At 41.1% G+C, this 27,452-nt stretch overlaps 1 protein-coding gene across 1 annotated transcript; it reads right to left on the minus strand.

The window, feature by feature from the left end:
• Positions 1 to 204: 204 nt before the first annotated feature.
• ugt8 (UDP glycosyltransferase 8) lies at positions 205 to 27,177 on the minus strand. Its single transcript, XM_080444457.1, has 6 exons — positions 27,036 to 27,177; positions 20,969 to 21,801; positions 16,338 to 16,480; positions 7,371 to 7,447; positions 5,423 to 5,642; positions 205 to 4,446 (listed from the first exon to the last, which is right to left on the minus strand). The coding sequence occupies exons 2-6, from the start codon at positions 21,797 to 21,799 to the stop codon at positions 4,065 to 4,067; spliced, it is 1,653 nt and encodes a 550-aa protein (XP_080300583.1). The 5' UTR covers positions 21,800 to 21,801; positions 27,036 to 27,177; the 3' UTR covers positions 205 to 4,064.
• Between the last annotated feature and the right edge of the window lie 275 nt (positions 27,178 to 27,452).

Genomic DNA, 27,452 nt, shown 5'->3' on the forward strand with positions numbered 1-27,452 from the left:
GATACTTTCTACAGTATATCCACTGTTAAACGACCTAACTGTTATGTATTGCAATTTATGTTAATCGTGATCAATTCCATCAACACCTGTGAATGAACAGTTAACAGTGGGAGCTATCAAAACCGAGTTCAATATCTCAACACATGACAAATATACGGTAAAAGAAACATCCAATGCAAATATGCAAACAAAATATGTAATGTTTATTTAGCATTAGTAGTTTTGTTTGTTTACATTATTGTATTTACAACATGGACACACATGACGGGACAATTGAGGCCATTTTTACTTTTTAAATAAAAGTATATGAAAAAAGGAGCACTTCTGCAGTCGCAGCTATACCTGGTGTTATTTATGAGAGCAGAAAGACATAAAAGCGATAAAGAGACAGTAATGATGGAGAGAGCAAAGACAAGAGAATAGAGAAGCTACAATATAGAAAGAGGACAGGACAGGGCCTATGCTAGAGTAAAAGTCAGCATTTTGTCATTTTATAATGCATTTTCCTCCCTCTTTTCTGTTATCAAGTATCAAGAAAAGCGCTTCTTAAATAAGTTTAAACATTTAGAAGAAGGCCTTTCAGGTTGATGCTCAAACACACATACTGTACATGATGAGATGAGATATATGAGACAAGAAAACAGCAATACATAAAGAAGATGCGGCTAGGCTACCATGCGAACTACACTACATGTTAATACTGAAATCATAAAAATAAAAAAAAGTCCTTTATTCACAAAGTTTGTTTTACTTTTTCCTTTCTCGCCATTCCCTGGTCATAGCTTGTGTGTCGCCTGCATACCGTTACCATAAAGAAGAGTTGAAGTTTTTGGTGATAATGACGATGATGAAAATGATGTCGATGACAAAGATGATGATGATGATTAAGATTCAAGTACATAGTCTCAGTTCATGGTAGGGCTAGGTTCGGAAGACTCACATTCAGCTCACAGAGAAAAAAGGACCACAGAGATATTTTTGTTGATCTTTTCATGCATGTTTCATAAAAGAAGCTTCAACGTTTCCTTGTTGGTTTGTGGGTTGGTCCGTTTTAAGTTCTACTCTGATTGGTTAAAACAAAGCATTTACTTTGTTTACTTTACATTTGTATTTCTCTCTCATATGGATTTTTAGTAACAGTGGACAGTTTCTTTGCTTGGACATCAGCAATATGCGGCTGCCAATTTAAAGTGTTATCTCACTGAATAGACGCACAGACATCATGACAAAGAAGAATGGAAGATAACATCGGCAAAAAGAATTAGAAACCTTTTAGTTTTTTTTAAATCAACTATGGACATAGGAATTAGGAACATAGAATGAATGCACCTTGGTTGTCTGCACTACTGCACCTTCCTCTGGTCCAGTCTCCATCTTAACAACGTTCCCTCTATTGAGGAGTGACAGGCAGGGCCCTGATTTCCTTACACACCGATTCTCATACCAGCACATACTGTATCATTGCCCATAATTCACACGGCGGGCGAGAAACCACAGTGTGAATATGGTCAATAGTGGAGTTGAGGAAAGGTGGAGGAAAAATTTGAAAACTACTAAAGGCTACTTCAGTCTCGCTGAATATCCTTTATCTAAACATAACATGCTGAAACTGCCATTACATGACTGCTTGGAATGCTTTTAATTATTATTAGCGCACGCCCCAAAACGTTGTCGATTTTGACAACTCCCTGGCATTCCGGCCTAAAATCTGCTCGATGATCTACCACACGCACAAGTCCACACACATGCACACCAGTAATCAAGCTTTCAAATATACGTAAATATTTCCTTTCAAAAAAGGTGATATTATGCAGAAACTGCACCACTCACATTCAAAATGAATACAACTATACACTTGTAGGCCTGCTTAGTGTGTATAGTGTAAAAGAAAACGTTTACGGTTTGCTTCCTTGACAAGTTTACCCGGGACTGAGAAACCAAAAGGGTTTCTGAATGTAAGGTCAAGTTCTGTAACCACTACCTATGACCGGTGTGCTCCTCGTCTTCTACCGTCTTTATGGACAACTATTCCTATCAAATACGAACGAGAACATGACTCATACTGGAGGGATGCACGCTGTCAAAGTAGTGCACCAGAGATGTGGCAATAAATCTTTCAATCGATACTTATAAGACGGATAAGTATATAAAGGGAGGCACGATCCACATTGGGGGGAATTCACAAGGAAATTGGTAATAAATCAATAATATTATTAAGTCTCATCCCTGATGAAGTGGGCCCTGGTCAACCTGCAGCATCTGCGGTTGTTAATGGAATGCCACTCCCCTTGAATATCAACATCATCACCCTTTTCACACTGCCACTGCTAAACCCAACAGAGCTGGTCCCAAGTTGACCTCTGCTGCTGTAGAGGGAAGTTCCCTGATCCAGCACGGTGCAGGCGATGTTTGGCAATGTGAAATGGGAGAGGATTCGACATAGAAGATAATTCATTCATAATTAGGTATTTTTTAGAGTTGGGGCTTAATCTGAGTGCTGAGGAGTTTGAAACACTAATTAGAGGTTGACCGATACCGATATCTTAGATAACAGGAAGACTGATAAGCCGATATTAGCCGATATATAGCTGATAAGCTACATATGTACCGATATATAGCCGAAATAAAAATCAGCACTATGCAACTTGTCTTTACAACACTACAGTGCTACTTTTGACAGACAGTGTCATAGTCAATAGTCAATAGTGCTGACCGAGAATCTGACAAACTGTATCCCTAGATACAGTATATAGGATATACAATTGGGGCATTATGCTCTCGAATGGAATTTTGGGGGAAAACATGGTTGGAGCGGAACACTCCAACCACTCTTACCATTTAAAAGCTTTACTCATTTAAAAACAGAAATAAAATAATTTAAAACAAATATTAGAATTACACTGAAATTACACACATCTTTATCAACATCTTTATCAACAAATTAAGACGGTGTCGGAAGCAGCAGATTATTGATTCTACAGGTAGCGATAGAAGTATAGTATATTGTATCAGGAGTGAACAAAAATAGACGAATCTGTCATATTGAAGCCTTTACAACTGATTCGGATATTGTATGAAATGCAAGTATCAGCCCGATATACTGTATCAGTCAATTGAATATATAACGGTCTACCTCTATACGTTATATTTATGCATTTATTACGTATATTATTGACAGAATAACATAATATAGGGGTGTTATTTGTTTAAAAAAGGGAGTGTGTGTGTAATAATTAAATCACAATACCGGTAAATGAAATAATAAATTAAGAATAAGCCATGCTAAATTGTCCATCATTAAAATACCTTTGTACAGTAATAAATAGACTTGTCCTCTATTTACAGATTACCAGGCACTTGGGTGAAGGAGTGCCATTACTTGTCATTAAAAACATTAGCTTCTAAATTAAATATTCTTTAACATTATGTGCTTATTTTGTTCAAGGAAAACGGATTGGCATTCAGAGTTTCCCCTCATCACCATCCCTCCATTCCAGAGAGGAAGACAGGAGAGAGAATGAGAGAGAGAATAAGAGATCAAGAGAGAGAGAGAGAGAGAGAGAATGAGAGAGAGAGAGAGAAGAAGAACATGTGAAATCAATGTTCTCTAATGCGTTTTTCCTGCTTGCATTTTTTTTTTTTTTTTTTTTTTACTTTCAAAATAGTTTTGGTGTCCTTGTTGTAACTGCTTCTGTTAGATGTTGTTGCATTTCATTAAAACTCCCCTCGGCACACATACACACTTGCAAACACACACACAGGTTCTGAGCACGCAATCCCGGAAAGCCTAATTTATGCTTTGTTGCTTCCCAAGCAATAAACGCAACACCATAGTGCAACAACGCATTAATTAGGCTTTAATTCTGACCCCCCATGATGCATTGTGTTTCCTCATCCAGCCTCTGGTTTGCTGTTGCTAGCAGTTGCCTGTAGACGTAACCTAGGATCAGCCTTTTCCTTCATCGTTGATGAGTTATATCCTTTATCAAAACACTAAACTGAACCTAGATCAGAGTCTAAAAGGACAACATCCTCCTCCTTCTCCCTCCCGGCCATTTTTACGCTTAATTCGTCTTCTTCTCTTTTACCACGGAGCCGTTGCGGTTGTGCTTTCCATTGGCCAGGCTGTCACTATGGCAATGTCCATTGGCCATGTTATCGTCATCCCTGGCGACCTCGCCCGCTCTCCTCTGGCTCCCGACCTTTGACCTCAACAACCGTCCTATCCGGTAGAGGGTAAAGACTACCAGAGCTAAGGCTGCGGCCACAGTGACAACCACGTCCACCAGGAAGTACTGGTGGGTGGACACCTCATAGACCGAGGAGCGCAAGTGGTCGGCGCCTTTGTGACGGAGGATGTAGCTGATCCAGTAGACAGCTCTGGTCACTGGGTGGCCTGGCTGGTCCTTGTGAATGGTCGACAGGACGTGTGCTCGCTGGCGGTACCTAGGAACACGAATAAGAGGTAAGGGTCAATCTACACAGCTTGTTAACCTTGGTGCATGTACTGCATATGCGTTGGGACTGTGTATGACAATTTGTGTGAGCGTGTGTGTGTGCTGCGGTAATCCTTTGTTGCCACATCCCTAGGTACACATTCACATTCTAGCAATATTTAAGAATGAATAAACACACAGACACACACACATGCACGCACACATGCACGCACACGCATGCACAAACACACACCTTATTACTCCTTCAAACTTTTAACAGGCTTTCCATACACACTATGTGGCGGAGCCGCCACTACTTGAAGTGCTGAGTGACATGCGTGTTGTATTGAAGTGCTGAGTGACATGCGTGTTGTATCATGAGGACATATCCATGAGTTTGTGATTGTAACCTTTACTGCACCTAAAATATTTGTGTCCCTGTATGCTTTCCCTGTGTGTGGACATAAATAAATTGTTAAACTCTGTGTGTGTGTGTGTGTGTGTGTGTGTGTGTGTGTGTGTGTGTGTGTGTGTGTGTGTGTGTGTGTGTGTGTGTGTGTGTGGAGTGGTATGGATGTTGCTTGCTTTTTTAACATCAAAACATTACACACATCCATTGTAATTGCCAGCATTTATGTATTTGATGCAAACAATGGTTAGACAACTTTAATCACTTTAACCCTGGTGTCCCTATTTTGAGGAAACTCCAGCATGTGATGCCACAAGTAGTCACTAGATGGCACTGATATCCAAAACAGAACCAACTCGGCAAGTGGGACAGTGCATAACAATGCACATTGTGGCTTAATTTCACACAAGAGTGTGAAGTGTGAATCTCTCCAATTCTATAGACGCTTGTGTGTGTGTGTGTGTGTGTGTGTGTGTGTGTGTGTGTGTGTGTGTGTGTGTGTGTGTGTGTGTGTGTGTGTGTCCATTTGTGTAGTTGTAAATGAAGGCCATGTTTTGCCCAGGCCTTGAACTCCAACCTGCTCTCTTGGATGATGCTGGTCAAGGCGGTGTAGAGGTCTTCCTCGGTCATGGTCTTCCAGTGCAGCATGATGCCCATGCCCTTAGCAGCCACACGGGTCATTGTGTCATAGTGGTCTCCGAAAAGGGGCACACCCACCACTGGCACCCCGTGGTACATGGCCTCATAGATGCTGTTCAGGCCACCGTGGCTTAGGAAGGCCCGGGTGTTGGCGTGGCCTGTATGGTAAGAATTGCAGGGCAACAGATCAGAAAGTTTTTTTGACTGTTGTTTTAATATTATTATTATTATTATTACGTATGCTGCTGCATTGTCTGAAGGAAGCAAAACAAAAATAAGTTTTACTCTTATACCTTTACACAAGATAACAATAAAGCACAACCTTGAACCTTGAATGTATGCGTTTGTGTTAAATGATTCTTTAAATGTGAAAGTTGGCTCAGAGTGTGTATGGAAAACCTGTTAAAATTTTGAAGGAGTAATAAGGTGTGTGTTTGTGCATGCATGCATGCGTGCGTGCATGCGTGCGTGCGTGTTTATTCATTCTTAAATATTGCTAGAATATGAATGTGTACCTAGGGTTGTGGCAACAAAGGATTTGATTGAATATAAATTTGAATCGGCTTATTTAGACAAATAATGGCAGAGTGAGAAGAATTATTACAAATATTTCTCTGTGCTAATACAATTCTGCACAGCTTTTAATACACATGGTGGCAATACTCTTTCAGCCTACAATATAAGTTATTTCAATTAAAAAACAATGTAAAACATGTGAAGCACATTTCTTCAGCTTCAGACTTGAATCTTGAGTAGAGATTTATTTGACTCAGAGCTACTGAATGTGAATAATTTGCCTACTATGAACCAGCTATCAAGCCCAAACCCTGTGTATATCACCAACTCTGTACTCATTATTAACAAACCTCACGTGTACATGTACTGTATGTACATGCTGAAAAGCCAAAAAATGTCTTTACACCTGCTGGGCAAACAACAGTATGTGTATAATTTACAATATAGGCATTGAGCAGACGCTCTTATCCAGAGCAATTTACAAAGTGAGTAAATGGCATGACCCTTAGTGAACAATTGACAGGATACAACAATTTAGTGCTACAAAGTAGCTAGGAATAACATAGTTAGCATTTTGTGGACAAGGAACAGAGTATGTCTATCTAAATAACATGTGTAACCAACGTATCTATCAAAAATAGGCGACAAGTTACAACATGTGAATGGAAGGATGCCTTGAATTCATGGATTTTTTTATTTTTTTTGAATTATCTAAATTTGATGATCGGCGGAGGCAGTCATCATGGAGGCCGTAGGAGACACAAATGACCTGCATTTGTGTGAGACCACCGCTCATCAAATTATTGGCTTAGGAATGTGACAAAAACTAAAAAAAAACATGAAATCAAGGCTTCATGGGGTGTGTAATCGGTAGAAAACAAGTCATTTTGGGGGTGAACTATCCCTTTAAGCCCCATTTATACTTCACCATATCACGGAGTCGGACGCCGAAAATAGCAGATGTGCAAGCTCACAGCACGTCTCGAATGAGACGCGCTGTGAGCTTGCATATCTGCTATTTTCCAGCATAGGACGTGTCGCACGGTTAAGTATAAACGAGGCTTTAGGAGCCTGTGTGTGTGTGTGTCTCAGTGTGTGTAGGTGTCTGTGAATCATTGACTCATTCAATAAGTGATGTATTACATGTTCTTGGTCACAGAAAATCCCTTCATCTACACAAAATGCCCAATGCATTCACTACTGCTGCTGTGAGTGTCAAATAGAACAAAGAAAAACATGTTAGTTCATCAGCTCAACCCACAGCAGGTTGCTGGTGTTGTTGTTATTGTTGTTTTGTTAGCTTAACAGTAACCGGTAAGCCCCTTAGTATACAGTTTGCAAGACAGCTATTGTCTTTTTTCAGGACTTACCCAACAGGTCATTCTGAGGCATCCATTCAACAAGCTTGGTGTTACTGCCCAGGTTACTAGGCCGAACTCCAGAGAACCTACAATAGAAAGACAGAGAGAGACAGACAGATAGGGAGACCAGGGTTAAAAATCTTTGTTATTTCTGAATCAACTTTATTTATATAGAACAAGTCAAGTCGTATATGAGATGCAGCTCCAGGCATTGAAAATAACAAGACAGGGTCTAAAAATGGCGTGGCTTCATGGGGACCAGTAGCCAGACCAGTGCAGCCATTTTAATATAGGTGTATATGTTCTCTCCTTCTGGTCCTGGCCAACACACACACACACACAGGTGAATTTTGTAGTTGATGTATTGCTTTTTTGGTTTTATGATAGGAGAGCAGTAGTCTAGCCTACTGATCCGTTTTCGTAGGTCGCGAGTGAATACCCTTTATTATTTGTTCCCTACATTTTGTCATTCATTATCATTATTTTAAAAGATTTTCCACAAAAAATTACACATTTTCATGAGTTGAAAACAAATTCAAACATTTTTCAAAAGGAATTTCATGAATAAAATAAAAATAACCAAGAAATTCCCTAAATTAGAAAACAAATTAGTAGCATAGAAGTAGCAGATCTGCCAGATCGCAACGCAGTATAATATGCACTATTGGGTTCCGGGCAAACGTCTAATAATCCTTTTTTGGGTCTTGAGCGAAAGCATTTGAGAACCACTGGTCTAGCTAAGTAGTGATAAAAGCATGCACTAGACTCTCTCTATTGGCCTGGGAGAGAAACTAATTCAACCTGGCAATATCTTTTAAGTGATTAAAGGCAGATTTGATCACATTCATATTACATTACATATTACACTATAAACCTGTTAGCACCAGTAGTATGTGGTTGTAGAAGTAGCCTTGAGAACAAGCTGTTCCCGAGCCATGAGGCCAATAGGTCAGGAGACGATCTCCTATTTCCTTAGTGTGAGGCAGCCTGATGTACAAGTACACCCCCTGGACATGAATGACGCTAGTATGTCATTAGGTACTTACCCCCAATTCAACCTTGATGCTGAATGCCAAGCAGGGAGGCAAAGGGTACAATGTGTATACAGTATGCCATACAATGTCATACTTTGGTATGACATTGACTACTCGACCGGGTATTGAACCCCGACCTCTCTAACCACAAGGCCACTGAGCTGGTAGTCCCTAATATAGGATGCTGTTTTATTGCTTTCAGTGACCTACTGACCAGCCATCAGAAAGGAAAGGAGAGATGTTGTGGTAAAACTAGCCGTTGTTAACACAGTGTTCAACATGAAAGCACTGTACCAAGCGGATCTCTGGTCTGCTGCCTACACAAGAAGTAGAATGTGTCATTATGTGCTCGTGATCTGGTACCAAAATCCAACAAGGATCATAGCCCTTTTAATTTCTCCAGGATGTTGTGAGTAAAAACAGACCACACACACAAGAAAATAAATCTCATAGCCTAAATAGTGTCAGTACATATAGTGTAGTTGTGTGTTGATGCCAACAAATCCAGTGTTATTTGAACTCTGAAAATGTAAAAATTTACCCGTGGTAGGATTCATTTCTATACTCTCAAGAGTACAATTTATACAATGGATTTTGTTTATTATGTATGATGTTTTACATAGGTTACATAGGTACTAAGGTGCTACATAGGTTGCTTGAGTGTAACAGGTGTTTCCTAATCAAACCAGATCAAGGGGTAGGGGTACTACAGCACAGGGAGCTGAAGTGCCTTACAGGAAATATAATCGAGGGGTAGATGAACACAGACATGAGCGAATCAACCACGTTTAACCACATAAGCCACGTTGACAGTCTCATTTCGGCAAAAATAGCTGAAATGAGAACCGAAATGTATCACATCGTGACATGTTGTGAGCTTAGAGTTCTGCAATCTTTACCTACAGTATAATGACATGCCAAAAAGAGGGACGCCAGGTTGAAAGTGATTGTAATAAAGCAGGTATAAAAGTGTAACTGGGAAAGAGAGACAAGTCAAATTCAGCATCAAACTATACATCCTCCAAGTCAAACTTACAGAATAAAAAGACAAAAACGTCTAATTCCTCTTTTGGGTCTGGAGCGAAAGCGTTTGAGAACCACTGGTCTAGCTAAGTAGTGATAAAAGCATGCACTAGACTCTCTCTATTGGCCTGGGAGAGAAACTAATTCAATCTGGCAATATCTTTTAAGTGATTAAAGGCAGATTTGATCACATTCCTGATGTGGGCATCAAAAATAATAATTCAATTAGAATCTATGATGACATCTAGGGTTTTAGGCCTGGTGTCAGTGACTTCAATTTAAAGGTCAGTTTCTCTCTCTGTGTGCCTCTGCTCCAGTGATGGATACCGCTGTTATGTCCTGGTTCAGCTGAAGGAAGTTCTGAGCCATCCAAGCATTAATGTCTAGAATACACTTATAGAGGGCATCAATACATTGACTCTATGTCTCATGAGACATGGCATTCATTTTCAGATCCATAGGCAAGTATCACCAACCATGATCATCATCATAAATGGTAAATGGTGCATTTATATAGAGCCTTTATACATCTTTATCCGCCTTTATACATCATCATCATTTCACCTTGTAAATCACCTTGTAGGGTTACATTTATACAATGGATTTTGTTTATTATGTATGATGTTTTACATAGGTACTAAGGTGCTACATAGGTTGCTTGAGTGTAACAGGTGTTTCCTAATCAAACCAGATCAAGGGGTAGGGGTACTAGAGCACAGGGAGCTGAAGTGCCTTACAGGAAATATAATCGAGGGGTAGATGAACACAGACATGAGCGAATCAACCACGTCTCATTTCGGCAAAAAATAGCTGAAATGAGAACCGAAATGTATCACATCGTGACATGTTGTGAGCTTTTAGTTCTGCAATTTTTACCTACAGTATAATGACATGCCCAAAAGAGGGACGCCAGGTTGAAAGTGATTGTAATAAAGCAGGTATAAACGTGTAACTGGGAAAGAGAGACAAGTCAAATTCAGCATCAAACTATACATCCTCCAAGTCAAACTTACAGAATAAAAAGACAAAAAGGAGCATAAGCCTCAACCATGTAAAGATATCACAGGACAGCCGTACTTCCGGTCATTTGGAGCTCAACCCAAGCCTTTGTCCACTCTCAGCTCGCGTGCGTGTGCAAGCGTGTGCACACAGGCAAGAGAGAGAGGGAGACTCAAAGCTTTTTCCAGTGCAGGCGGCACACAATACATCTGTATGCATACATTACTTCCCCCATCCCTCTGTCCGTTTCTCCTCCTTTTAACTAAAAATCTCTTATCTCCCTTTCTCGTCAACAAAGCAACAATTCACTGTGTGTCCAATCAAAGCCAACATTGACTCACTGATAATCAATGACACAATTCTTTTCGCTTTAGTCTCTCTCGCTCTCTTTGGCCGTGCTCCAGACCTGCGAGAGCCAACCCCAGACAGAACACAAGGTTCAATTTGAGCAGCATCGGGTGAGGGCTGCACGACTGTGGTTGCATGGTTTAAATTCTCACCTTGTGCTCTCACTACACTCTCTGCCTGTATTTTCTCTCAATTTATCTGCCATATTTGCTGAAGGATCCAGATTGAGCATTCTGCTGACAGCCAAGGTGTAATTTAAGGACCAAGCTAAAGGAATGCTTTTGTTACCATTTGTTTACCTTGCCTTCTTCCTTCACTCATGGGTCACATACCTTCGCCTTATGTTGCCAGGCAATGATATAGCCAGATTAGGTGTAACCATTGCGTTAGTGCAAGGATAGTCTTGCAGTAGCCAGACGATAAGTTCTGAATCAACTTGATGTTCCTGCATTGCCCATTTCTTTCCTCAAATATCTTCAGAAACATTTTAGCGTACTGTTTAGCTTCAAAAAGAGATAGTTTGCAACGCAGCCATGTTTGTTTACATTCCAAGATACAGCCTGCTGACAGGATGATTGGAATTTGGGCATATATATTATGTCCCCAATATGACCGTGAATATGTTCCAAAAGTGTCTGCAAAGGTCAAACATGACAATTTAAGGAACCCTTCACCCATTTCCAACCGGTCTTCATATAATTGGACCTCACCAATGCTCATTATGGCACCATTTCTGTCCATTAAGTCTGTGTCACGGAGGAGGGCTGTGGTCAGTTCAGAAACCTGCCTACCAGTGATATCATTGATAGGCAGGTTTGGTCATTTCAAACAAGATTTCAAAAATGTTTTTATATTTGGGGGGCACCTATATTCTAGAGGCTCTAATGCAACCTGACAGCGAGTCGCAGGTTCGATTCCCCGAGCCTGACGACCTTTGCTGCGTGTCACTCTCTGTCTCTCTCCCCGTTTCCTGTCACTCTCTACCGTACTATCCAAATAAAGGCAGACAAGCCCCAAAAATATCTTAAATATACATATTTTTCTTATTAAAGCATTCTATTTCAGCATGATAACTTTACAGGAAGAGAAAGGCTGTAGTTTCTATTAGCTTGGAATCCCCATGGATGATGTCATTGGAAGGCAGGTTTCTCAACACACACACACCTTTCCAGTGATGACATCATTGCAAATGGTTATTCAGTATTTGCACACCAAACAACTACACACTACCAAACCAAACCTCCACCTCTTATTATGAGCATTAGTGAGTGCCAATTATACGAAGATAAGGTTGAAAATGGGTGACACGCTCCTTTAAATAATATCTAACGTCTGGGTCACCACACACACACACACACACACACACACACACACACACACACACACACACACACACACACACACACACACACACACACACACACACACACACACACACACACACACACACACACACACACACACACACACACACACACACACACACACACACACACACACACACACACACAGCAAATGGTTTAGTCAGTATTTGCACACCAAACAACTACACACTACCAAACCAAACCTCCACAGAAAGATTGTGCACATGACACAAATTGTGTTTGTATTATCTGATAAGATTATACAAGTAAGAAGTATCTAACTCCAGAAAGAGGAATCCATACATTTTATTGCCCCCCATTATGTTACAAACGAGAAATGAATCAGTTAACCACACTGAGATAAGAGTTAATGAATAACTGATCAATGGAAACAAGGGATTCCCAAAAGAGATGGAGAAAGACAGTGGTCTCTCTCCGTCTTTTAATGTATTTCTTTAACCTCTGCTATGTTTATTTCCATGATCAGGTTATAGTGAATGCTTAAAAGAGTAGTTCACCCACAAAATTACTTATTTCCTATCAATTACACACCCCATGAAGCATTGAATTCATGGAGATTTTTTAGTTTTTGTCGCATTCCTAATTCAATAATTTGATGACCGGGTCATCGGTCAATAGGACTTTTTGACCCATCCGTGGGGGGATATGCGCACATGATCTGGCAACCCGGGAGGCAGTTCGTCCCATAGCTGGGCAGCCCCGTAACCATGGCAACATTCTTTTACACGAAAAAGCTAAAAAAGCTGAGATTTGGTGAAATTGAAAAACGGGCTTCGCAGTTCCATGCACATGTTAATGGTCAATGGCTGTGTGCAATTTCAGATCAATAGCTCCAGCCACTGAGGAGAACCGGGCAGAACAATTTTGGTTTCACCACATTTTGGTCTCACCACATTTTGGTCTCACCACATTTTGGTCTCAAAGGTTTGTGGAATTATAGGAGGATTATATTATTGTAAAATTGGCTTATGGGTGGACGTTGGGCGTCATAAACATAACATGCGTGGGTGGCCGAACGTTGGACGCAACAAACATAAAATAGCAATTTACAAGTTCACAAGATTGTAGATCGACTATTTGGGGCAAATGTTGCCCACAGAAATCTAAACTGAAACCCACATCCACACACTATGTACATCCAGAACACATTGACTCATGCAAAGTTGCAAACTTAAACGAGATATAGACACAGACACACGCACAGATACTGAGACACATAATGCAGAACAGAGCTCCAGTTCCTCTGTCAGAGACTGTACGTGTCTGAGGGCTGAAGCGATGAGCCACAAACACCTGCAGTACATGGTACATTCTAGCTCAGGGGTCTTCAACGTTTTCAGGCCAAGGACCCCCTAGCTGAGAGAGAGATGAAGCAGGGACCCCCGATATTGTATAAAATTGTGTTTTAGATTAAACTTGTTTTGTTTACTCTGTCTGCCCTGTTTTCCCCTCTACACTAGAGTTGCACCGATACCGATACCGTATCGGTATCGGCTACCGATATGACTTATTTCACGTATCGGATATCGGAAAGATATTAATACAATTTTAAGAAGCAGCTAAGTATGCACATTGTTTTAATTTATTATTTGTAGGTATTTTCTTTTGGTGATAGATCATAGTGTATTTGGTTTTTTTCTACTGTTATTGTACTAAAATATTCAGTAATAAATGTCTTTAATTGAAAGGTAATGCATTTTTTTTGTATTTAAAGTTTTGCTCGGATATCGGCATATATATCGGATATCGAAAAATATCCTAATTGATATATCGGATCGGAATTGAAAAAACCTGTATCGGTGCATCTCTACTCTACACCTATACCTCTTTGCCCAAAATAGCCGATCTACAAGCTCACAACGCCTCGCGTCAAGTGGTTAAGGTAAAAACAAAATCATATCACACAAAGATTTGGCGGACCCCCTGTAGTAACTCTGAGGACCCCCTAGGGGTCCCGGACTGAAGACCCCTGTTCTAGCTCATAGTGACACCCAACAAATACAAGGGTGCATGGGTGAGTAGGTTATAAAGTCAACGTTTATTTTTAGGGAAGTGTTAGGCTTACAGCTATTTGTTCTGGGCTCCATATAAAAAGAGTAATACGGTGTGGCAGACTGTATGTCCCTAATTAGTAATTACAGCAATAAAATGGCAGAAGTTTAGAAACAATATACAGGAACAGAACTACAACCCTAAATTTCTATTTAGAAAACAGCCAATCAATCAACAATCTCACAACGTTTCACTTTACGGTGCGGTGCAAGTGAAAGGCTGCTAATTTTGACAAATTTACAAACACTTTTCAAAACGTTTGCCTATGATGACATGCCCAAAGTCACTGACTCTACAGTCAGTCACTTACAATAAGCAAGGTAAACATACATCAAATGCAGAGAGACACTGTAGTGCCTGGAAACACACAACACCTTCATCCGGTTCAAAACTGCTGCTGAGCCAATCAAATGAAGCTATGAGAAACTGACCAGGAACATGTTTATGCACCTTCTGGAAAAGGGAACTAGTATGCACAGCGTCTGTTTAAAAAATGTACAAATAATCATCAAGTAAAATGTTATGATATTGACAACCCTACAAATGAGACATTGGCAGGGATGATTTGTGGCATTGCGTCAACCCAAAAAACATGTATGTTGTTGGCCACATGGCCAATCATCAGCCAATCAGGAAAGACTAACCATTTATCAGCTTCAATTTTATAATGTTCCAGTTCCAGTTCCTACCTTTTATTACTTAAACAAATATTGAGTAGTAGTTGGTGTAGTATTTTGCAAGATTAGCTACAGACAGACAGATACATGGATACCGGCAAAAACATGTCATCCGCCCCCGTTTCTGGCCTGGCGGAGATAACTACAGCGGAGAAGGACAGGCATATAAGCCTTTAGGCTAGTGATTTGACAATAAAACAGACTAATTCCCAAATGCTTAACATTAAAATATCTTGGACTAGATTAATAATTGAAAGTACAATGCAATCACTATAACTACGTTCAAGCTGGAGATCACTCTGTCCACAGATGAGGAGACCGATGTAAGGTCAAAAGGTGCCCATGCAGGCCAAATGTGAAGCTGGACAATAAAAGCTACCGGTAATCTCTTTAAAGTTCATGTGGGGTGTGCATGAAAACTTTGACCACTGAGAAGCAGATTGCAGAACCAAGTGCACTGCCTTTGTGTTAGGATGGATTAGGGTCAGTGAGTTGAATCACAACTGTGTGATAAATTCTGTGTTCTTCGTGTTCTTAGAGATATAAATAATATCAAATGGTGGTCAGTTGCCTAATTGATTTCAAACATTGAGAATCCCTGTGTTAAACAGTAGAATCTCATTAAAATAAAAAATACAACATAATGTAAACATTAACTGTGCAAAGCTTTGTTTAGAATATATTTTGCAAAAACATTTATATTTATACACTAGAGATTATAGGGAGGAAGATGATGGAGATAGTTACAGTCAACTAAAAGACAAAGTAATGAATGAATGAATGTCTTTATTGCAGACTCAAGGTCCATAGATACATACAAAAACATACTCCAACAACTCCACTCCAGCTTCTTAAAGCATATTTTTTTAGTTTGTAGGCTACCTGGAGTCCTGCGATTTAAATCAATCATTCTACGCTGTGGTCAGACCAGGGTAATCATGTCTTTCGTTCTATCCTCCCTCCGTCTTTTCCAGTCACTTTCCATTATGCGACGCAAACGTTGAAGCGAGTGTTCGTTTTGGTACAGCGTCGCTGGTGCGCGTTGGGCAAAACTTGGACTAACGTTAACGCAGAACGTCATTTTCAAACTGCCAGTGAAGTCGCTGATATGGTAAGTTTCAGGTGATGGAAAACATTTGTGATTCTCGCTTTGCAGCGACCGATGGTCGGATACACTGTAGCAGCATGTGGGCAAAGCTGTCTCTGTTTACTCTCTCTCTCTGTGTGTGTCTGTGTGTGCGTGTGCGTGTGTGTGTGTGTGTGTGTTGCAAAGCGGGGTATAGGTCGGCGGTGCGGGCAACAAAAGAATCAAACCAGGCAACAAATCCATCTGCGCTAGATAGATTTGTTCTGCGCAGCACATTCCGGGCGTTACAGGGAACGTTGTCTGTGACAGTGATGCCTACAGTAAGTATGAATGAGTGACAGTAATGAGTGACAGTGATGAGTGTACTGTACCTCCAGACCACACGCTGGGGGAGTCTGGCCAAGGCTCCAGCCAGTTTGTGAGCGATGTCATGGGACAGGTACTTGACCCCAGCTCCAAATGACACGACTACGAACCCATCCTCCGCTGTGTCATTGACCCAGGCCTCAAATTCCTGTTGGAATGGAGAGAAAGAGATATGTTTCAAGCTTTTCAAACAAATTACAGCAAACTTTGACCCTGCTGAATGCATCCGACCCAAATCTGCCTCAATGTCATCACCATTTTCCCTTTTGCTTCATTAATGCATTCATGTAAACAAATCAGAACCAACATGTAACAACTTAGTAACAACTTTTGGGAAACCTTTAGACCCTATATGTGACTAACCGGAGCCCCCCAGAGGTCTATACTAGCCTAGGCCCCCTCCTTTTCCCCCTCAAATGTCTTTGCCGAAAATATCTACACGCTCAGAATGTGTCGCTACGCTAGTGAGCTATGTGAGCTTATAGATCTGCTATTTTCGTGGAATGTTGGCACCAGAATAGAGATGCGAGGGGTCATGTCAGAAAGTGTCCAAAAAAGTTCCATATGCACTGAACAACTGACCTGATATGAGCAGAAAGAGACTTAATAAAAACTCCATCCTTTCCTATAATAAAAGGTTGAATGTTAAATTATAATAATCACCCCATCACATGTTCATGTGAACCTGTGGTTGTCATGGTTTGTAAATCTTCTTTATAGCCAGGCAACATTATCGAAGTTTATAGCCATTATTAAAGACCATTGGCATAGGCTTATCTCTGTCTCTCTGCAATGATTCATCACAGACCATAAATAATAAAATGTTGGATAAACATGAGAACGTACAGCTCTTAACCAAACAGTGTTTTTCAAAAACTAATGGGCGGCTGACATGTTGCACAACTGTGTAACGCACTTATCAAGTATAATTGGTCTTTTGTTATTAGAGCAAATTAATAAATCATTGCAAAAAAATATATATATCCACCTGTAGACTAGTAAACTATTAGGCAATTTTATGGGGTAATAATCTGTAAATTGACTAACAAAAACAAAAACAAAAACATTAACTAACAGCTTTCGATGTGACCATGCTGTGAGGTTATAAGAGGTCATTTCCAATTCAAAGCAACTGCCCTCATATAAATTCATAATCAGCATATTGAAGTCTCTGTTGTGCTCAACCTTTGGACTGCTGCACTGCATTTGGTTCTAAATGAACCTTGACTGATTCATAAAACTCCTTGAACAAACACTGAATGACTTGAAACAGAGGGAAGACCCAGTTTTCAAGGGAGGAGAACAGGGGGGAGACCCCTTTGCAAGGGAAATTCTTTTATAGAAAACATTTGTTCATAATAATAATAAAAAGTAAACAACAGAGTTTGAGCCAAAAAGGTTGAACACTGAAATGCTCTGTAATCCTTGCTCTAAATGTGACGTGTGCACCTTCTGTGTTGCTCTGTGAAATCTAACCAGCTGTTTAACACACAAACTCTCACTCACTGTTCAATAGACTGATTTTATATTTAAAAAAAGAATGTGTGTTGATAGCCTGTGTATATCAGTATGACAAGACTTTGTATAGACACACATGGCCAGAAATACCACATGCAAATGTTTGTCTATTCTACTTGATAAATATGGCCAATATGGCAATATGGCCAATTGTGTAACTGTAACTAGTGTAAGAGATTACAATTATCAAAAAAAATAAAATTCAGTTGTGTCTCCTCTCCTGTCTTACTCTCTACCCTGTCAATGCTCACTGATCTAAAGCCAAAATGCCATGACACTAATCTAAAAATGAAAAACAATCATGGATTACTCATTCATTATATTGTCAATTTGACCCTTTGGCTTATCACTGATTAGCCTACTATAAAGGCCAATCATTTATTTATTTATTATGTGTATTTTGAAGGTGTTTTCCTTTAGATTTTTAAATCCTTTGCAATACCTTATCATCTACGCTAAATTAGCACCGAGATAATATGGCTTCAGTCAACAAATATATGTTAATGGTAATTTGATTTGGAGCTATCAGATACAGTAGCACTCTATCATAGCATATCATAATCTAGATTATCAGCACAAAGAGAACTCCTTAAAAGGTTAGTTCACCACCAAAATGACTTTTCTTCTATCGATTAGATTAGGATATTTTTATTTTATTTGTCGCATTCCTAAGCCAATAATTTGCCATTAACCAGTGGACCGGTAGGCAGCTGTTCCTGTAGGAGACACAAAGGAGACTCTTTGTGTCTCCTACTGGAACCGCTGCCGGTCATCAAATTATTGGCTTAGAAATACGACAAAAACTAAAGAATATCCATGAATTCAAGTCTCCATGGGGTGACTACTGACTAATCGATAGTTTTGGGGGTGAACTATCCCTTTAAGCCAAATTTAGACAAATTTAGACCAAATTTAGTTTTGCCGAGTGTCACTTCGGCTTCACTGCCTAACACTGAGGCAGTGAAAATTACAAAAAAATGAATATTTCAAGCCTTGGAAAATTATGACAATAGTGAACTCAGGTCTCCTCCTCCTGAAGGAATGTTGAGTATGTTAACCCAGCATGCCATTACCCAGTCAGTCAGCAAAAAGACTTGGTCACTTAGCTGATGGGGGGGATGATTCCAAACATCATGAGAAACAGAGGAGGACTCAGTGTAACAGAGGAGGACTCAGTACGCAATGCGTACGTCCGTGCGTGTTTCGGACCCGTACCATGTTTTGAGACAAATTGTGGACATCAACAAGCTGGTTGGGGGTGCAATTTATGTCCCCACTCCCCAGTGTGTGCGGGTGTACATGCGTGCAAGGAATATTGTACATGTAAAAAGTCTCATTTTGGAATGGTGGGAGAAGGAACATGCATTAAGAATGGGAGAAGGGGGATGGGAGGGGTCGCCATATTTGAGTGATGGAAGGCGGAGGACAAGGAGGAGGAGGGAAGAGAATGGTCCAGCTGCGGCAAATCAGGCCTGGCCCTGGCACAGAGCAGCCTCAGGGACACACTGGGTCCCTGTGTCCCCGCAGCGCGGCCCTACTGTCCCTACAACGCAGCCTCAGTGTCCCCATAAAGGAGTCTCAGTGTCCCCAGAGCTCAACGGAAAACAATGGCTTCGTTCTCCTTCCACTTCCATTATGACCCCCTCCACCCCATGCTACACAATGCTGCCTATTGGCTGGAGTGGCATTCCAAAGCCCCCCGCAGTAGATACCGCCGGCCCTCGTCTCCGTCCAAACAAATGGACTAAACCCCTCTCGCCACCCGCCTCTGCTCTTCTTCTTCTTCTTCATGACTCGACCTCCCTCCCCCCACTGTGCCTCCATTCACCCCTAGACCCAGGCGAACTTGACCCCAGACAGGACGAGTCAAACCCCAGCATCATCCATAATAATCTGCTTCCTGTTGATACGACTCAAGAACATACAGTAAGAAACCAAGTGAGAAGAGAGAGAGAGACTGTGTCCGAAATCACTCGCTACTGACTATATAGGGCACTCTATAGTGATTACCGTATGCAATATTGTAGTTGTGTCCGAGTATATAGGTAATAGCGATCATAATTATATCCAATATAGTGGACTCATCCTATCTCAAAATACATTTCAACATCACAAAGCCTACCATCATGCATTGCGCTGAAAGAAGAATGCCGACATTTATTCTGGCATGCAAAATGTGTTTTATAACTCACTTTTATAACTCCCTATACTGTGGTAGAGAACGAGTGAACGACTTTGAACACAGCCAGGGAGAGAGAGACAAGAGAAGACCAGCAAGAATATATTGGAAAAAGAAAGAGAGAAAAGAAAGGATCACATGCAAAAAAATCAGCAACACTTTGAAATAAATAGATAAAGGAGGCAGGTTTGTGGTGGAGGGGGTAGATGCTGAGGACGCAAGAACACAGGAGGGATACGTCAATGGATAAATGTGACATATGTATTTGTGTGTGCGTGTGGACTGACAATGAGGTCCGACAGACATGTGGTAGCCAAGGCATTGTGAATGAGACAAGAGGTGGATTGATTCCATCCATGAAAACCACCATTCTCCTGAGCAGGCTCTGCAGGGCTACCACCAGCTTTCCCTGCAATGGATTCATTCATGCCACGTTCTGAATAATTAATTGGCATTTGTCAATGAGAGGGACATTTGACTGCAATTTGCTTGAGTTTAAAAAGAAGAGGAGAAGAGGATAGGTTTCTCCCCAAACTCCCCGTGGAACATAATGAGGCTTTGCATCCCACACACATAACTACAGACTTGAATAATGTGATAGTCAAACCTGCCAAGTACCCAGTTATGACATATTAGTATCATAAAATGGCATTATACTTCTTACTAGATAGTGCCTTATTAAAAATGTGGGCAGACACTTGTGTTGTGAGTGTTGGTGATGGCAAAGAAACACAAATGACAGATTATAGAGTAAATTAATGAATTAGTGAAAACTAATTATCAATTTGTAAACAAACTGAAGTAAATGAGGCAAGTTTATCACTCATGTTGTGAGGGTCAGCAATGGCAAAGAAACACAAATGACTGATTATCATAAAGAAAAGACAAATCGACGTGAACCCTGTGTGTCCCTCTGTTTATATTTTTCATCCTACTGACCTGTGGAAGACGGTTGGGAGGCTTGGTCAGGATGCCCCCTATGTATACAACATGAGGCAGGGTGGGCCTGGGGAACTCCAGAGCCAAGTCGGTGCACAGCATCCACAGCCGGCTGCCTTGTACCAAGTCAGCCATGGCTACCTGGGGCTTCACCCCGTATTTCCTCATGATCCGATCATACTTGGGGAGTGCAATATAATGGACCCCGAAGCGCGACACCAGGTAAACGGCCGTGTTGGAGATCCGCTGGAAAAGCGACATGCGGTCTGTCAGCAAAGAGTTGAACTCGGGGACGTAGGACAGCGGCGCCGGGGCCCCCACCTCGGCGGGGTACCACAGTCCCGTGCTGAACACGGCGTACTGGACGCCCAGGATGTGGGCGAGCACAAAGCCACACATCTCGTTGGGGTCCACCAGCAGCAGGTCAAACTTGGCCTCCTTGAGCCGGGTCATGGTCTCCACGCTGCCGACCACGGCGTCGCAGTTCTGGGAGTAATGGTCCAGGATGTCAAACAGCTCCAGGAACGTCAGTCGACCCGAGAAGATGTTGCTGACCTTGGACTGGAGGAAGTTGTCCGCCGTGGTGCTGTTGAAGATCCCCGGATAACGCTGGAAGTGGTAGTGAGGGGACGGGGGCACTTCCCGGCCCTCCGAAACCAGGAAGTGCGTCTCGTGGCCCTCCTGGTGCAGTGCCGTGGCCAGCGTCTTGAAGATGTACAGGTGGGATTCAAACATGATGGGCGGGACGACGATGACCTTAGCGGCCCATAGTGCACTGGGGCAACAGCAGAGTAGGCCGAGGAGGAGTAGGAGTAAAGGAGGTAGGTGCATGGCTGGAAGAACACAGGAGACAGGACAATGTTAACTGTGTGTATGAATTCAAAATGAATATAAGTCGATGACAAAAGTGAAAACATGTCACCGTCACCGACACTAAGCACACTTTGAACCTGACAAGATATTTTTTTACTGCGATTTATAATCTTTTATACTGCCTCTCATAACAAGAGACTTGACTGCGAAAACTCTGCTCGCCTTTGGTGGATGACTTCATCACCATACATCAAATCTTCAAAGGAGTCTCTAACTTAAGTTACTATAAGCAAACACATGAGGGTAAACGTATTCAATCCATTGAAGCCAGAGCTGAACTTATTAATTATTATAAGAAGAGGGACCGGCTCATTCACTTTGAAGCTTTACCTTATTTGACCCTCCTGGTCTACCTCTCATGATACACTCATCAGAAGGGATTATTGACTCATAAAGGTCATACAACTGTATGTGCTTTATAATCTTTACCACACTGGTTCTCAAAAAGTGGGATCTGGGGACCCCCACGGGTCCTTGAGGGGGTTCAAGGGGCCTCCAGCAAAATGAGGAACTATTTAAACACTTAAACCCAATTTTATATTCCGGCTATTCAAAATAACAACACAAAACACAACACATCCCATCCACATCCGCGATGAGTAGTGAGCTATTTTTTTTAAATCTTGACAAATCTTCTCTTTTGGGGTTCCACTCCCTGACACAAAATCTTTTCAAAAGGGGGTCTGTGGACAAATAAATCTGGGGTTGTTGATATGAAAATGTTTCAGAACCACTGCTTTTGTGCTTTTACCATAGTACTAATACTGTATACTTTAAACTGGGGAATACCGTTTCTGTCAAAACTGTTGTCGCCTCAGTTACATCATAGACTGTCTCAGACAGTGTTGTGAGGTGGCTTTCATAAAATGCGCACGTCTCACTTGTTCACCTTTTGCCCTCGTCCTCGGCGCTTCACTTGCCCACCTCCATCGCTCCTCTACCCTGACTGTGTGTACGGTCATCACTGACATGGCGTGGGTAGCACCAGCGTCATTCTAAACCTCCGGACACACTCTCTACAAATACAAAGAGCCATTATCGTGTCACCATGTTCTACGTGCCCACACTCATTCTGTCCCTCTCTGTTCAATCATCTACACTTGAAAGCTGATGTGAAGAGACCCAGAAATCGAATGTCTTTTGTTGATTTTTGATAGCTAACTTGTGGTATTATCTCATGTGTGTGGGTGGGTGTGACACCTGTAGGCCTGTGTTTGGCTTCTGCATCAAAGCTGTGCGTCAGACATTCCTTAGGGACAAATGTGAGCTGTGCCACTCAGTAATACTCTAATGTCCTACACTGTTTTAATACCTAGAAAGCAGGATATTCACCCCTTTTTATATTCTATTGTAAACTATGTTTAGCATGGGTGAATGAAAGCTCACCTTCAGTTTGGACTGGTAACATAAGACAGCTAATCCTGGTTTAATTACATTTTGTCAATTCCATGCATACATTTTCCCTCTCACTTCTTATTCTGCTGCAAATAAGTCAAAGAATTAACTTCAGAAAAGAGTGAAACTTCCTGTTAGCATTACTGTTACCACAGAATCTACGTATATCAAGTGGCAGAAGTCCATATGACTTCTGCTGACACCTTCTGATCTGAACTAGATTATATACAGTAGTGTATCAACCATCTGTTTATTCACTATATGGGGTTTCTCTCCACAGACAGCTGGGGCTTGGTGGGGAGGGGATTTACTGTGTCGGCCATTTTGTTTTAGCATTGTTCTGAGGATATCATTACAAACACTTCTCTGTCCAGACTGTTGACTGTAACCATGGAGACCAGCCACCATCTATACTGAGGACTGTGATGCGTCATGACTTAAGTTACTAATGACAAGAGTCTGGTTACCCACCACACACGGACTGCTGAGGAAATCATATGGCCAATGAGAATTAAAGGAGAAAACAATGATCCATTAATTAGCGGACAAAGCAGAGGTGGAAAATAGCAGACAAAACTTAAATGACATTTTACAGAAAGCAGACGTCTACATCAAATGCTGATTAAATGTGACTCTTGTCTATTACAAAAGTCTACACAACACTGAACATGCAGTGGGTTCTTCCTTTGGACTAGCTTAATTTTTTTAATATAGCCTTAATAGGTCATTGGTTCTCAAAGTGGGGTCCGGGGACCCAGCAAAAGTACTGTAGCATAGCATCATCAATTAACCACGTTATCCATTTATATGTTGGCTATTAAAAAATAGCAGATGTACAAGCTCGCAACGTGTAGATCTGCTATTTTTGAAAATATTTGAAAAATATCGAAGATGAAGACTTTTTTTAACAAAAACATTCTCTTCTGGGGGTCCATGGCGCAAAACCTTTTCAGATGGTGGTCCACGGCCAAATACATATCAATTTGGGGGGCCTTGACATTAAAAAGTTTGAGAAACACTGCTATAGGTACTCCAAACAGGTCAGCTGCACCGGGTGTTAAAGCCAATTCCGAAGTGTGACCAGAGTCTGTAAAAAGTCAATAAATAATATATATTATGACTACCATGTGATAAACCGCAATAGTCTGGAGTTGAGCTAAATTCCTTTCTTCAATAACCTACATGCACACACTGAACACACCACACGTATAGCCTCTTACTTACAACAAGGACAAAATAACCTACATTTACATTAAGTGTCCATGAACCTGCTGAAAATATCAACATTGATTGTCTTATCATGTTCCGTCAACACCAGAAGAGGCACTGTACATCACACAGATATTTAAACTCATATATCTCATCAGATTAAATCATGCAATTGATTATTAAACATAAAACACAGTTTTACAATAAACAGCTAGGCCCTACAGTATTGGAAATCATCCATTTAGGCAGACATAATGGCAATTGCAGTGATAATCTCTCTCTAGTATCCTAATCTAGATGATCTACATTCTCTCCATCCGTTTAGTTGAGGGAGAAGCCACAATGCTAAATTCACAATGTGACTTAATTAGCTTAATCTGTCCTGCTGAGAGGAGAGATGTGACTTCTGACCACTGATTAAGTTAGACATTCGTCCAAGTCAAGTTACAACCTCATATCACATGGTGCAAGTCTGCAAGATAAAAGCCAATCTCAGCTCTCTGTGATTAGTAACCTACAATTGCCTCCCTTGAGGGGTTAAGCATCATCAGTTATACTGTAGTGTACCTCATCGTACAACGGTGTTGTGTGCCGAAAATAGCAGATCGGCTATTTTCATCTCGCGGCACCTTTGTACAACTAGAGTAGCCGACGCCATGCTGCATAGCCAAGTGCAATTAAAATGTTAACAGGTAGGCCTCTCTACGTGTTTGTCTCTCTATTTCTTAGAGACATCTTTAGATATTTACTGTAGTATATGATACAGCAACATTATTTACAATTTTTACTGTAGTATATGATACAGCAACATTAAAATGCCTACTGTATTCCTCAAAGGCATTCTTCATGCTTTGAATGCATGACAAGAGAATGAGGAAATATTCAAAGCACCTTTGTTTATAATGGCAACACAGCTGCTGTTCTACCCCTTCTGTGACTTTTGTCCATATTCTTTCTTGCTTCCATTTTAACTATTGTTTTATCGTATTTTGCAATTCTGTTCCTTTAAAAAGTGAATAATAATAATTATTATATATATAATATAATAATAATAGGCTAATAATAATACAGATCCATCACTCACACTCTCTTGCACACACTTTTTAACAGATATATTATATAGGCCTATGTTAACTCTGGCAGAAGGTTTTAAACCACATGAACACACACACAATGATGATCCAACATTGACAGTAACTAACTCCAACACCATCACTGTGATATAGGCTACTGTTTAGGCCTGCATTGATCAAACCCTGGCTGGTGAAGTTAAAAGTCTACACAGTACACACAATGACAGAACTCAGGACTGTGAAAACTGTGAAATATGTTCCTAACACAGTGATGTAATAAGATATTAGTTATCCCATTCTTATCCACGTATTAGGACCTTAAGGCAAATATGCACTCTAGTAGTATGATAGGCCTTCATCCTGAGAAGCCTGCATGCGGTCATCCACATTTGTTGCCCCAGGCCACTATAGATGTACATCAGGTGTGTATGGTTTACCACTTGCTGATAATAGGCTACAGGTGGTGATAACTTGTTCCTTGATAACTAGTTTTTCAGTTTTTTTTTTGTATATGAATTGAATACCAAGGCCCTCATTGGAAACAAGTCTGCAAGGACTTTTATGAACGGACCTGTTAGACAAAGTATTTTAAATGTAACTGTGCTGTTTTACATTTTTTTGCCTAATAAAATATTCAATCAATCAATTCACCCACATTCCACAATTGTCTTTTTCTGCCCTTACTATTTTTCTAGACCATTTTACGGGACTCTGTACTTTTCCTGTTTGTTTTCCCATTCCCAGAAACTAGTCAGACTGGCTCCAAGTGTTGCTACTTGCCACTAAATAAAGCAGATAAAGTAGGTAAGACGAGATGGCAGCCACGGTGAGCCACCATAAACAAGTAACGCCTGCAGCCTGGGAACACCTTAAAAAGTTGGAGGGCAGCTTTGTGCGGTCACTCACTCCTCACCCTCTCAACTGAACATTTACCAACTGATTCTATATTTGATATAGAATATGTTTGATCATAATTTAATTATCCAATGCAAGACCTGCCCGGCCAGTTTCGAGTCATATCATATCGAATCGATCTGCGGTGCCAATGTTCTCACAGTCAGTCTTGTGCCAACAGAAGATAAGATAAATAATGTTGACTATTCGGATGTCACCGAAACGCCTTATATAAATATCAGGTGGCCGATCCGCCTCGCCCTGTCTGTCGTCCTGACAGACAGACAGGACGATGGATAGTTCATCGGAAAAACACGGGAACCAAAGCTCTTTGCCTTAATATATAGCTGCCTGCTACACTTGAGGCACAAGAGGTTTCGAATACCTCTATCACCTGAACTGAGATCGGATCACCCCCCCCAAATGGCTTTGGAAAGGTGCACACAGTACTTTCATTGTTTTCCTCGCCCCCCATGGTCATTTCTAAGACAAAAGACAACTCCAAATGGACTATTTTGCGCAAAACAACCGCAACAACGAGTTCTAAGACTCTAGAGCCGACGCACCTGTTGCGGAGGAGCGCAGCCAGCACTGTCTAAAACAAACACCTGTAAGAATCTTACCTCGTTACTTGGATTTAGATCCTGTGTGAGACAAGTAGTCCGGGGCCCAGAACAGATCTGTTACTGTACTTGTGGAGAAGTCTATAAAAAGTGCAGAGAGAGAAGAGTAAAAAAAAAAAAAAAAAGGCTGCTTGAGGCAACACATAAATGTGGTCGAAGACGAGTAAAAGGGGACATCAAACTCACTGTATCTTTCAACAGGGGCGGGCCTAGGGACCTGCTCAGTGTTGTCAGGGGCGGAGTGTCACGGAGGAATGGGACTCAGTGGTTGGTCGTGAACATGACAAAGGGGGAGGATCTGCCTATACATTATAGCCCTACCTGTGACAGGTGGTGCCATGCATGCATCACCCACCTTTACACTGTAACTGTTCTAATCTATTTAGGATAATGATATTGACTTTTGAATACCTCAAT

This window comes from Gymnoscopelus braueri (genome assembly GCF_963280865.1).
Source record: "Gymnoscopelus braueri genome assembly, chromosome: 2".
NCBI classification, from domain to species: domain Eukaryota; kingdom Metazoa; phylum Chordata; class Actinopteri; order Myctophiformes; family Myctophidae; genus Gymnoscopelus; species Gymnoscopelus braueri.